Here is a 13,887-nt window from a genome sequence, read left to right as displayed (position 1 = left end):
ACGAGAGAAGGTACAGTGAAGTTAGTTCTTACCCCACTAAATGCCATTGCTGAGTGCCGTCTGGCTCATGGGTGTGTCCCATTTCCTAGAATGGCTTCTGATCTAGAAAGTACTCAGTAAATATCTGTGCATAAATGAACTGCCTAGTAGCTTACAAACTCTATTGAAATATTTGATCAAATTTAAAATGATCTCAAGTAGTTAAAAATATTAAAGAATTCCAGACCAAACTAAGGTAAAACTCTAACAAATAACATTTATTTTTCTTTTACATATGTATTTCACGGCCTGAACAACACATCGCCTTCAGAGAAAGGTGCTTTTATGCCATTAAATTTTACTATTTACCACACAGGCATTTAACATTCTCATTAACATGATGAGACAATTTGCTGGTAAACATTTAAACACACAGACATTGGTTTCAGTATCTCAAGAACATTTTTTGGTCATAACCAAGGAGGTACATCAAAATAGGACACTGGCTAATAATTTATAAGCAAATAATATTTAACTCTGCATAGTTTATACAATAGGCTGTGGTAATAAATAATATCACCAATCTCATCAACTATTAACTGGCCACAAAAAGCCTAACATTCATTCAAATTATGATATGAAATGCTCTATTGGTGTAGTTTCAACATAGCCTTAAATGTTGTGGGGTTTTAACCCTGAAAGAAAAAGTACTAAACTGGTATGTTAGGTCAACTACAAATATGTCATGGTCACAAGTATTACATTCCTAACATGAAGGCAAATATTTAAATAGAAAAACGAGCAGTCCAAAAAATGTGAGTGTGCAAATTGTGAGGAAAACATTGCATTTAAATTTGCACTCATTTGCAAGTTACAGTACTAGCTCAGTATAAACACTAACAGGAAAAATAATCAGCAGTAAAGAATGGAAATGACCTCTCCCAGCAGAGAACTAGTCACTGCACACTGCTCCACAGCTCAGAAAGTGTTTCTGGTGATCTAGACTTTCTAACACCTTGTGACTATCCTTCATTCAACGCAGGAGCTGCAGGCATGCTTCCATCAGTGGGAAGACAAGAAAGGAAAACCTGAATCAGCAACATTTCTTTCCTCAATTTGGTATGAAGGTCCTTCCTGTTGTTGTAAATTACTAATATGCTAACTTCTAACCTCAGATGTTTTCTGAATCAGGTTTGCTAAATGCTGTAAAGAATAGCTACCCTTCGTACAACACTAGGTTTTTTGTTTTTAAGTATGTCAGCATGATGACAAGGTACATGCACAGTCATTCTACCAACCTGTATGGGCAACACTCAGCTTGATCAGTTCCCAATTCTACAGAGATTCTCTGTATTGTTTTCAAGGTGTTAACAGCTGCTTGGAAAGCAGAAATGCCTATTAATTACTAGAGTATTTTTTAACTGAAGTGTTTATAAAAATAAAGCCCCAATCTTTAAGTCTATAGAATGTCAAGAATTCTGTTAGGGATGTTAAAAGCATTGGGCAAAACCCTTGTTTTGAGCGTGCCATCTGCCCCACAGGAGAAGATCCGGTTGCCAGGGATGATGTCAATCTGCATGACCCCAGCCCCAAGGTTTCTGAATATGGACTGTTTCGCATGCTCATTTTTGAATGAATGAATCAGGCCATGGCCTGTCAATCTCCAAACCTAGTTGAGAAGAAAGTGAAAACACAAAGTGTAAGTCTTTAAAAAACAGAAAGAGACCAAAAGCAGAAACATGCCCTTCATTTCTGTTGCCCTGAACTGGCCCAACTTCCCAGTACCCACCCCCCACCCCACCTTCCTAAAGGCTTACCTGATTGATACCATTCACGTGATTCATTTACTATTGTTACATTTCACTGTCTCTTCTTCACATCCTCTTATAGTTTCATATTAACCACATATACCTCCATCTCTAATTCAATTAAATATTTAAGCGAATTAGATACATTGCTAATGTCAAGGGAAGCCCTGGGGCATTATAAGTAGAACCTTACCATCTCCCTTTTCAGAAACCTCACCTCAACTATACACAACAGAGTAAGGTACTAGGAGGCAGAAGAGGGGAGACAGGAGGTCCTGAGGAGCCAAAATAATGTTACAAAAAATGCTATGTACTAACAACTCTTAATTCAAAACAGAGTTCTTTAAAGCTTCTTAAGCTAGAAAGAACCACATAGTACTAAGGGAGGAAGGGTGTCAAGAGGCCTTCACTATCTCACAAAGCCTTACTTTACGCCCACATTTCAAAGAGTGCAGTGGGGTCATTTTTTCCCCAGTCTTCACAGCAGATACAGATAACACTTAGCATGTTCCAACTTTTTATACTGACTCACCTTTATGTTCCCTTCTGCTGAGCCTGTAGTGAAATACTCCTCACAGGGAGCCAGGGCCAGAGCTTTAATAGCGGAGTCATGCGCCTGGAACGTGTGAAGTAGCTGTCTTTGCCTGATGTCAAAAATGCAGACATAGCCTTTCCGACCACCGGAGATGAGGAGCTGCTGTTTTGGCGCGTACTGAAGTACGGTGGCACCGTGATCATGGCATGTGAAACCTGAAGAAGAAAAATACTGAGTCTTTCCCAAATAATCTTGCAATTCTGGTAATGTTTGAATGCACATTTAAATAATACAGAAATTACCAATTTTTAATTTCAATTTGTGTAATCATGATCCAAATATTAAAAAAAAGATTCCAAGCACTGACAGAAAAAACATCCTTACCCATAATCTCAATATGAAAACACCTGCAGGAAGCTTAAACCTTAAGCCCACACTAAGTTATGCTGCCTTGTAAGAAGCCTATAGCAGCCAAAGTACAGAGGAGACCAAGCTTCCCAATGACAAACTCAGCCACCACATTAATCCCCACCACAATGAGTATTTACACTATCCTAGTTCCTGCCCATACAGCTTGTATGGTAAGTAACAAACTCAACTACAGCAGTGTGAAAATGACCAGCTATAGGGAAAGAGTTACCTTTCCCAGCATTCTCTGCATTTTAATGTAACTAAAGCCTTCTACCAATATGGGGCAAATCTTTAAGAGCTATTAATTATTCACAGAAAAAAATGCCATCAAAACTGAGAAATAACTATATTTTCAGAATGTGTATCAGTATGTATAATACAAGACTGAGAAATCTTTCTGTAAAAGAAACCATCTAGCTTTGTTTAACCCAAATGTACTGGAGCATGGAGCCTTCTTTCAACAGAAAGAAAAGGGTATCTTTTCCAATCGGAAAAACTGCCTTAAAAGAAATAGTATTAAAAAAACTTTTTAAATGCTTATTTATCTTGAAAGAGAGGAAAGGGCAGAGAGAAAGAGGGAGAGACAGAGTCCCAAGCAGGCTCCACACTCAGCATGAAGCCCAATGCAGGGCTCCATCTTATGACCCTGAGGTCATGACCTGAGCTGAAATCAAGAGTTGGATGCTTAATTGACTGAACCACCCAGGCACCCCAAAGGAATATTGAAATAGCACTGTTTATATTTCTTGTTCTTACTTTATTGTTAGGTAATTCTTTAGCATATCTCCTTTCTATTGAGCTCAAATACTTTGCAACTAATTCTTAAAAAGCCTCGTTAGCAGAACCAATCTTCATATTTTGAAATGTAAAAAAAACGAACGCTATTCTATGCTAGTTGGATCTTTACCTCAGCAAGATAGCCACTCATTTACATCCTTGAATAAACGCTCACTGGCTAGAATAAAACCAGGAAAGCATTCCTTCATAGGGTATTAAAAATCATAGATCTTAACTCACTTACCATGAATGAGGCTGTTTCCAGGTGATACCAATGTGTCCCAGAGGCATACATTTCTTATAGAGAGAAAACAATAATTTTTGAGGTGTTTTCTGTTATTGTCTTCAAGTCAAATATTTTTACGTATTGCATCTTACTATCTTTTTTGTTCACTCGGATTTATAAAGCAATGATTCTCAAGTAGGATCAGGATAAAAGCTGGGGATGTAGCTCTTGTAAGAGTTTATCCTGTTCAAACCACACAGTTGTGTCTCACAAGGCCCCACCTGTCTCTGCCATCTCATCCCTCAAGCCCATCTCTTTTCCATTACCACTCCAGGGAAATGGAGACATGATTTCCTGAGGAGAGGGGATGCTTCTGTACCCCCAGGGGTAACCACCACAGGGAAATGAGGTGTTTACTCATGGAAGTATCACCAATGAACATGATGTCAGGTCAAAAAAAGTACAGAGTATGGTGGCTACAGTGTCTCAAGAAGCTGACAATTAATAGCGCAAAAAAAAAAAAAAAAACTTTAACATAATTACATATACTTGTTGATAACCTACATTGTTTTTCTCTTTTTGGTAAGGAAAACTACTAAGAATTATGTAACCAAGTTTTTTATCCAGAGGTGCAAAAACTCCTAAGTTAAAAAAATCCATACTTGGTAGCAAGAATACCTTTCTGCTTAAAAATGTGATTATTTATGCTTCTGTCAACCTACCTGTTATCATTGGACTGTCCAGATGTGGCAACTAGACTTGAAGAGGTAATAAATGCAAAGTCGCTTGTGGCTTTACTGTGGCACTGCCAATTCTATGAAAAATAAAGTGCAAATGATGTTACCTAAAAATCCAGTAAAATCTGGTACAGCACAAACACAGAGTTTTGCTAGCAGTATATGCATGCGCAAAGAACAGGTTTTAAAAATCTAGAATAAAGTGATAAGCAGATTAGCTATTATTGGCGTATTCTTAACTAATATCCAGTGATACTTTAAAACTGGAAGAGTTGGTAATAATATGCAAGTAAAGGTTGTTTTTATAGATTATCTAACAAAGTAATAGGATGAACTTAACCAAGCCATTTAACAATTTATGCTAATGATCTCAAGTACATTTAATAAACTTTACATAATAATATAAATCATAATAAACAACAATAGCCCAAAGAGGGACACTCCCACCTGCCCATCTAGTCTTACACTACACTGTGAGGAACTCAAGTCAAATTAACTTCATAACTTAAATGCAAGCATCCATCTTCCTTACCATCTCTGTGCTCCCTGCCCTCATCTTCCCTTCCCTGTGAAGATTTTAGCAGTAATAAAAACAAGGTCAAATGTCCTGCAAATAATCTATAGCCTTAAGGCTGCCCAAAACTGCTCTTAAGGATGTTCCAGTATGTGGGAAACCATTTACTGAGCCAAGGCATGACTTTTCTTGTTGGATCAGGTGAATGAATAGAAACCTGGAGGTGAAGACTCAGGAGGGTGTCCAGGTATTTTAAAAAACATTCTTCTGTTTGGAATGATCATGATATAGATGTGAGTGAAGGTAAGAGGACAGATTCAAGAACACTTTCGTTTCTGTAAAAACTTTATGACAGTCTACAGGGCACTAATTTAAGAGAAATATCTTGTCTCATATACATAATTAAGAACACACATATATAGTCTAGAAAAGAAAATTAACATATATGAAGTTGTGCAGAAGAAGTTCTGTGCAGGATAGCATTACCCTCCAGCCTTCCTACCCCAACTGAGCCCCCACCAAGTGAAGATAGGCTTATCTACATCATCAAATGTTTTAATATGATTTGGATTAATGAGTGAAGTGGCCCATTGGGATTGGTTAATTTATAATGTAGTAATAAAAATTCTGGAGCAAACTAGAATACATGAAACCTGTCAGAATTGGGTAGTGATTCACTTTAGGTACTATATTAAAAATATATCAAGAAAGGGTGTGCCTGGGTGGCTCAGTCGGTGGGGTGTCCAACTTTGGCTCAGGTCATGATCTCACAGTTCGTGGGTTCGAGCCCTGCGTTGGGCTCTGTGCTGACAGCCCAGAGCCTGGATCCTGCTTCGGATTCTGCGTCTCCCTCTCTCTGCCCCTTTTCCACTTGTGCTCGCTCTCTCTCTCTCAAAAATAAACACTTAAAATTTTTTTTTAAAAATCTATCAAGAAGTTAAGAGTTTTCAAAAAAGTAGAAACACTTATAGGGAAGCCTCTCAACATTTTCAAATACAGTGGCCATCCTTCAAGTTCTGAAAAGGAAGCTTTTTTGCTTTTTAGTCATTTAGGTCTAAAACTAGGGCAAATAATGGGTGCTGTGCTGCTGGGCAGAGGTGTCCCTTTTTCAACAGATCCAATGAGTGAATCTCCAATGAGATTTAGTGTCTTAAACAGACACTTGACAAATAAGCAGCTTCTGGACGTGCTCTGGGAATACTGAGTGATACTTACCATGTAAGGTTTAGGATTTGATGCAGTTTGGTTTACTTGCCAGATACTCAGAAAACCCTCTCCATCTGCAACACCACACTGTAAGAATGGCACAAATATTAAACACAGCTTCTTATAACCATATCGAAGGCAAAATCATTGATTGAGAGTCACTGAAATCTCACTTAACATTCTGCCTGCACCTATTTCTATAGTGTAGGTCCCAGGAAAGCTAAGCACTAAAAATATCCTGAAACCTTTTAAGTGCTCTTCCATACCTATTTTTTTGTTTTCCTTTAGTAAGAAACTGGAAGATTTCAGGTGCTTTTATTACGTACCACCAACACACTCAACAGAAATAGAGTTCTTTACCTTCACAGAGTATTTAATATCTTTAGGTAGATGACTGATCCATAAAACAACCTGAAGATCTGTGCTTTACTGGGAGCCAAGGGGGCATATAAACAGACACCAATAAACCATCTGCCTAGCTTAAACCCAGTGTCACTGAATTGGTTTTTAGATGTAGTTTTACTAAACATCTCCTCATAAATACCTTTTTCAGATGAAGTGTGCAGTAACCCCCACCCCACCCCCAAACCAACCTTGTTGCCTTGTGAATTAAAATATAATCTGGTAACTCTTGCATTGCCAGCTTGGCGGAAACAGACAAGTTGCTGAGGTCGTGTCCATTCAAACATTCGTACACTGCCATCCTGAGCACCTGTAAGATCTAAAACACAAAAGGAAAAGCAGAAAATAAAAAATGAAAAAGCTAAAGAGTTCCAATATTTTCCATTCTATAAATGAACTTCAAAATGACAGAGGCCATTTATAATCCTTTGGATCATAAATAAAATACTTACAGTACTGATGGACTGGGTGGGACGTCATTCTCTTAACGTTATGGAGATTCCTTTTCATAAGCTTTAAAAGAAGATAAAAAACCAAATTCATTTAGTGCACTGCAGAAGAGAGGGGAAGGCCAACTCTAATTCTCATAGCCTTTATTCTCTTACAACTGGAATATTACTAACATATACCCTGTTGTGGGTGTTCTGAACCACTGAACACATGATACCTGTCTGAAGGCTGCAGCAGCAGTCACGTACTGGCACAGCCCTGGCCCGTAGGGACCATGTGGGTATCAAGCGGCTTCATCTAGAATAAAGGGAACTCTCCTCCAAGTGCTCTCCCTGAGGACAATCAGGAGTCTCTCCAGACTTGTCAGAATAGAACATGAGAATGGGATCCCTTCAACCACAGTGACTAACAACAATGTTATAGATGCATTTTTCAAATAAAGTAGACACAACTCCTCTTTGTCTATGCTTTACCACTTTGCACCTCTCAGTTTGCCCATCTATACAATGGGAGATAATACTGTCACCTACCACCTAGGGTTGTTGTGAGGAAAAGCATGCTCCTGACAGAAAGTCACAGTATGTTAGCTAACTAACATTATTAGTTATGGGGTGCTAACTAGTCATTGCCCTCATCTTGAGGATCGTTCCTGAGTCAGAGTGACTTCCACTTATTCTGGAGTGAGTCCACACCCAGAAACCACACTGAATCGTAAGTAACATACCACACTAGCTCCCGTGCTCGTCTGCCCACTGCCCAGCCACGGCAGAGAGGAAGGTGGGTGCACCTGACTTGCTGAATAGGACGTGGCACTGGGCTGGTAAAGAGTTGTAGTGGAACCACGGTAATCAATATCATCTGAACTGTGAACAACATGCGTGTGTTACTACGAAGTGTTCTCTTAACACACATTCCAATTGCACAGCTTCTTATGTATCCACAGGACAGTCTTTACTTTTTAAAAAATGAATAAATATCCATAAGGAAAACTTAGATATAGTTTCTAATCAGAGGCAATTTTAGTATCCGTTAACTTTTCCCCTTGAGACAAAATATTTTACTGCACACAAGATGGAACAAATGTTTTCTCTGAAGAATTTAACACAAATATTATTTTTATCATGTATAGAAAAAGATTATAAGGTCTCTTCAAATATAGATATCCCATGTATCAAACTCATACATTTTAAAGAAATCTGAGTTTAAAGGCTTCTTCAAGTACTGGTAATCATCACATAAAAATGTTACAGTAATTTTTATGATGGGCTATATCATATTACATGGTTACATCAACTCTGACAGTATGATACTGAGACCTAGTAATATTATATCCTAAGAAAACAGAACCCTACAGAACAAGGAGAGAGGTGATGATGGCACCATTCCCAAACACATAAAATGTCCAAGAGTGTGGAGAAAAGCAAGAGGGAGGGCAAATGTGGAGGAGAAACCCCAAAATAGGAAAGTGTTGCAAAACACTCTTGGTGCAGTATCCACAGCGTTACTGAAAAATGAACTTGTCTACATCTTCATCTGTAAAAAAGGTATGCCTGTAAGGTGATAATCAAGAAGGAATGATGAAATTTACCACTAAATGTGACCTATCAATCAGTCTTATTAACATATTGGTATATTCTGCTTTTTGTTTTAATTATCCAAACCAACTGAATTCGCTGAATACTGTGTAATTCCTGACATTTCTTTGTTAGGGTTAAATGTCAACGTTGTAGTTATTGGCATTAGGCTTTGGTGTTGGGGATTATTCTGAGTCAAACACTATGAATAGTTCCGTGTGGAATGGCAGAAGTATGAGTAATTTGTTCACTGATTTAAGAAGAGCCTTTCATTGGCACCTAAACCAATTATATTGGTTTCCTACCCAAATAAAGAGATATATATACTTTTCAAGATAATTCAAATCTGCATAACCATTTAATGGGTTCTTTTTTAAGAATACTATGTTTAAAATGGACTACACAAGGCAGACTAACCTTTTGGATTCTCTGTCATATTCTTCTCCAATCCATATATACGACTGACAGGCCAGCAGAGAAGTAACATCAAGTTCTTGTACATCATGTGTTGAAGCCAAGACAATTTCGTTACAGTTTGCCTATAAAGCAAAGGCAGAGTCAATAATTTAAGTGACTTCACTAAAATAATGGCACAATCTTTACAATGACTAAAGCTTTTACCTTATTAATGGAAAATGCCATGATCATATCTGATTCCTTATGAATGATTTTCGCCTTTCCACCTGGATAGCCCAGATCAGCTTCAACCTGCAAAACGTTACCGGCAGTTAGTTGTTGTGTAGCTCCATGCGAGACACACACACATTCCACAGAATTAAAAGAAGGATAAGAAGAAAGTGTAGCAGCAGCAGAAGCAAGAAAAAAGGTACCAGTAATTTTAGTATGTTGAGAATTAACTTTGGAATTAGCTTAAATTCTGATGCCCTGTAATCATCCTGACTATAAAGATTTCCATTATGATGACAGGATACTAACTGTCATGAAAGATAACTAGTAAGTTTTTATTAGTATTTGTAACAGCAACGTGCCGGGTGCATCTCTTCCAAAAGTGTGCACACACTGCAGTAAAAATTTGTATGCAGTAAGAGGCACAGGGTGGAAGAAAAAGACAGTAAGACAAACAAGTCATGTAAGAAATTAAACATTTTAAAAGAGAGTAATAAGACAGGAAGAAGGAAAAGTTGGGAAGAACAGTTAGAAAGGGATGAAGGAGACTGATGAGAGGAAGGTGCACTGGCTTAGGGTCAAAGGTGACAGAAGGAAAGAAGATGCAGGATCAAGGAGGAAAGATAAGATAACCACGTGTTTAAGAACAGGCTGGAAAAGGGGACAGAAGTGAAGATGGAACAGGAAGAAGGAAAGAGAAGAACCAATGCTTAGGAAGAGCAAGTCAGACATGGTGGAGTGTTTCCTAACCTACACCACTGAGATGTATGGGAGCAACGCGTATTTCGATTAGCTGGCTAGCCAACGGGTTAGTATTAGAGATGAAGGTTAGCTCCTCGAAATTTAAGAATGAGCTAAAAATACAAGAGCATGGAACACTACCTTGCTGTGGCAATCCTCTGCTACGCAGTTTTGTCTGACCTGTTCCACACGTTCTTCTACAGACTAAGTAACACCACACCGTCACAAACACAAAACACATGCATGAAATGAAATTATAAAGAGAATGAAAAATTTCAAACTGAAATGGTCACTCCATAACTTAAAGATGGTAATTTGTAAACTTCCCTTTTAAAAGCACAAAATCAAGAAAGAAAAACTAAGTAAAATGTGATGTCATCAGATGAACACAATACAAAGCAAAACAGGCAAAATTAATGTGCCTATTACATACACAAAAGCTGTCTCAAAATAAAAATTAGTTATTTGTATGCCAGTTATGTAACTTAAAGCTCTAATTTAAACTGCGGTGTCTAAAAAATAAAACCTGCTTGTATGAGAAAATCCACTGCACAGATTCCTAGCCTACAGAGGTTTATTTCAAATACAAATTAACACTATTTCTGAACACAGATTCAAAGTACTGATAATTATTTCACTCTTACTCATAAGAAATATATCCATGAAGGGGTAGTCAGGGACTGAAATTCACATCAGCTGTTCACTATAAACGATATTTTCTCCTTACAAGTAAACAGATGTTTGATAAAATGGCGCACAGGAAAGAAATCACACAAAGAGCTTACTCCTGGTTGATGACAGGGTCATCAAGGATGGCTACAGTCAGAATAATAGTTCTGCTCTTCTGTGGAAACCTCTGAAGGTTTGATCATAGCAATACACCCCTCCTAATATCTCTTGAAGTGATTGCTTCACTTTCAACCAAGAGGGCCAAATTCTCTGTGCACGCCTTCAGCGACTGCCTAGGGATGCTACAGAGGAACAATGACAGAAAGGTAACTATGTGCAAGGCCCACTCAACAAAAGCCAAACTGCTGAACAACCTGTTTGCCTTTAATCATAAATAGTGGACTTTGCGACATTTACTGATTTCACAAAAACTGTCTTGTGGAATATTCTTCTTTAACATATTCAATGAGTAAAAATATCTTCTGAATATACCTAAAATTTCAGCATTTCTTAGGAGAATTTTCCAAGTAATTTTTTTAAATGAGCCAACATTTTAGAATTTTTAGGATGTTTTTCAATTTGACTAATTAATCAATTCACTGAATTTACCAAATTTATGAGTACTACAATCCTACTTAATAATTTAAAAAAATAATCCACTCTTACTGAATGGATAATTTTGACAAATGTTCCATATTTCTGAGCTTAGTGACCAGTTTTTATTTTGTCTTAACAGCTTTAACACTTTTTTTCAATTTTTTCCTTACTGAAAACAAATTTTCAGTAGATCTGTGCTATTCAAAACAGTAGCCATTAACCATATGTGACCATTTAAACAAAATTAAGTCACACTAGCTACTTTTTTTTTAAGTGTATTTACCTATTTTGAGAGAGAGAGAGCATGCACGGAGAGGAGAGCAAGACAGAGAGGGAGAGAGGGAGAAAGGGAGAGAGAGAGAGAGAGAGAGAGAGAGAGAGGGAAAGAATCCCAAGAATGCTCTATGCTGTCAGTGTAGACCCCAACACAGGGCTTGAACGCACAAACTGTGAGATCATGACCTGAGCCAAAATCAAGAGTTGGATGCCTAACCAACTGAGCCACCCAGGCGCCCATACTAGGTACATTTCAAGTGTTCAGTAACTGTATGTGCCTAATAACTATTGTATTGTATACAAAAGATATAGATTTCCATTATCACAGAAAGTTCTATCGGACAGCACTGAACAAGACAGTAATTCCACACAATAATTTGAAATCCAAAAGGTACAAAAGGGTACATGATAAAAATTCTTCCTCCCAACCAAACTCCTACCATGTACTTCCCATCCTTGGAGCCAACCAATGCTTACAGAGCATTTTAAGAAATTTCACCTCACTGTTCATGGAGACCCTCTGCTTGTAGAAAATCTGAAGAGAACACACAGTATATGGGGCTGCTGATACCAACCACACAGAGACTGAGGGATATAAAGGAGAGACTAAGGGGCAGAAGGAGGGAGAGGCTTAGTTACAGAAGAAGGAAACCTAAGAGAACAGATCCTGAAGACAAGACTAAGGGTTCAAGCAACCTAGACACCTCATTTCCCACAACTCTTGAGGCTCTGACAATCCAACCAAACCATGCTACAAACCTTCTGAATAATTAAACATATTCCATTTTCAAGGAATCATTACATTTAATAATTAGAAGAACTAAACACTCAAAAAACTGATCCTTTAATATACTGGCTTTCTGTGAATAACAGAGTCCTAATTGAGCAGGTATCTTTTATGTTAAATCTATTTCTTAGTTTATGAAATTTGGATAAAGCATCACTACAGGAAATACTGTCAACAGTCAACTAAATGAAAGAGAATGAAATCTGTGATTTCCCTAACAAACCCTAACAAATGGAGATGTGGTTCTCTATCTAACCTTGGAAAGCAGAGCCATATTAACTGTCCCTCTCAGTTTTCAATTTTCTAAGTGAAATATAATTCATTGTTCTGTTCTCATAGATTTTGTTTGCCAAATCTTTAATCTAATCTGACACTCTACTCTGTACACTCTCTACGCTGCCCATTATCTCATGAAGTAGCCACAAGGACTGATATGCTCGTGTAAGAGATCTGTGCCCTCCTCTTTTATAAGAGATATTTTTAAGTTCTAAAGTACCAGTCTCCCAAATTCCTGATTCTTCTTGAACCCTGTATGACATTAAATTACTAATTCACAATCAGCTTAAAAATCACTGTGCAGTGCCGAACTTCTGCATCACTTTGTAAAAGCAAACTTCCTTCATCACATATTCATATTTCTGTAGTTTATACTCTTTCACAAAAATTATCCTGAATTTGTTTCCAAAGTTTATCCTGTTAATTTCTAAATGCTAAATAAACAAAATAGTTTTAAAGGGCTATGTTAGATTTCCTGTTAAATGATATTCAAAGAATCATAGCAGAGAGTACACTCATTTATATATTAAATCACCCAAATAATCCATCACAATATTTATTATTTGTAAAAGCCCAACGGAAAGCCTTGCAAAGAAGTACCAACTTTCACTTGGTTATACGTGATTTACCAAGGGACCTATGTTGTCTCATTGTTATAAAATGAAAAGTCTAAGATTTTATCTTATAGAAGAAATTCACTGTAGTCAGGTAAACTATTACCCATAATGTATGAAAGATAATTAGGCTGCAACCAAAAAGTAAATCATTAAAAAAGTTAAAACTAAACAAAAATTACAAAACATTTTTTTTTTCCAAAATACCTCACTCTGCTTTCTTTTCTTAGTGAAGATATATCTAATAAATGTCTCTTGAAGGACTTCTTGTTTCACAAGGAAATGCCAGAGTCTTTTGACTGGAAGTGCAGAAGAATCCCGGGACCTATTAAAAAAAAGGAATACATCTTATTTAATTCTGTAGAAAATGTGCTTCATATCTGCAGAAACTTTAAAAAAAAAAAAAAACCTCCATTATCTATTGCAAAGAAGATACATCATTAAGTTCAGCAAAGTTTTATAATTTTTTTTCTTTTAATTTTTAGTTCTTCTAAAAATACTCCTTTATCTGGCAATTAATTCTCTAATTACATGGTTCTCTGAATGAATAGGTTGAGCTGAGAGTCAAAAGAAGCTATTATTCTCTTTTTAAATTATATTGTAGGTTGGTTCTGTTGGTTACATAACATCACCAATGAATATAAAGTCACAGAGTTCATTTTTAACAACCCCCCCCCCCCC

At 37.2% G+C, this 13,887-nt stretch overlaps 1 protein-coding gene across 5 annotated transcripts in view; it reads right to left on the bottom strand.

The window, feature by feature from the left end:
* Positions 1 to 231: 231 nt before the first annotated feature.
* Positions 232 to 13,887, bottom strand: part of DMXL2 (Dmx like 2) — a 150,547-nt gene continuing 136,891 nt past the window's right edge. For 3 of the 5 annotated variants that reach the window (XM_027067248.2, XM_027067247.2, XM_053224020.1), the window contains 12 exons: positions 13,414 to 13,531; positions 10,129 to 10,191; positions 9,241 to 9,327; positions 9,037 to 9,158; positions 7,770 to 7,908; positions 7,048 to 7,108; positions 6,787 to 6,914; positions 6,203 to 6,280; positions 4,459 to 4,550; positions 3,755 to 3,807; positions 2,320 to 2,537; positions 232 to 1,648 (listed from right to left, as the gene is read on the bottom strand). In XM_027067248.2, the coding sequence (XP_026923049.1) occupies positions 1,439 to 1,648; positions 2,320 to 2,537; positions 3,755 to 3,807; positions 4,459 to 4,550; positions 6,203 to 6,280; positions 6,787 to 6,914; positions 7,048 to 7,108; positions 7,770 to 7,908; positions 9,037 to 9,158; positions 9,241 to 9,327; positions 10,129 to 10,191; positions 13,414 to 13,531 (1,369 nt within the window). In that variant the 3' untranslated portion in view covers positions 232 to 1,438. The remainder of the gene's footprint in view (positions 1,649 to 2,319; positions 2,538 to 3,754; positions 3,808 to 4,458; positions 4,551 to 6,202; positions 6,281 to 6,786; positions 6,915 to 7,047; positions 7,109 to 7,769; positions 7,909 to 9,036; positions 9,159 to 9,240; positions 9,328 to 10,128; positions 10,192 to 13,413; positions 13,532 to 13,887) is intronic. The other 2 variants (XM_027067250.2, XM_027067249.2) reach the window with 1 other exon arrangement.

The sequence above is a fragment of the Acinonyx jubatus genome, chromosome B3 (genome assembly GCF_027475565.1).
Source record: "Acinonyx jubatus isolate Ajub_Pintada_27869175 chromosome B3, VMU_Ajub_asm_v1.0, whole genome shotgun sequence".
NCBI classification, from domain to species: Eukaryota; Metazoa; Chordata; class Mammalia; order Carnivora; family Felidae; genus Acinonyx; species Acinonyx jubatus.
The sequence above is the reverse complement of the archived record's forward strand: the minus strand, read 5'-3'. Positions and strand labels throughout refer to the sequence as shown.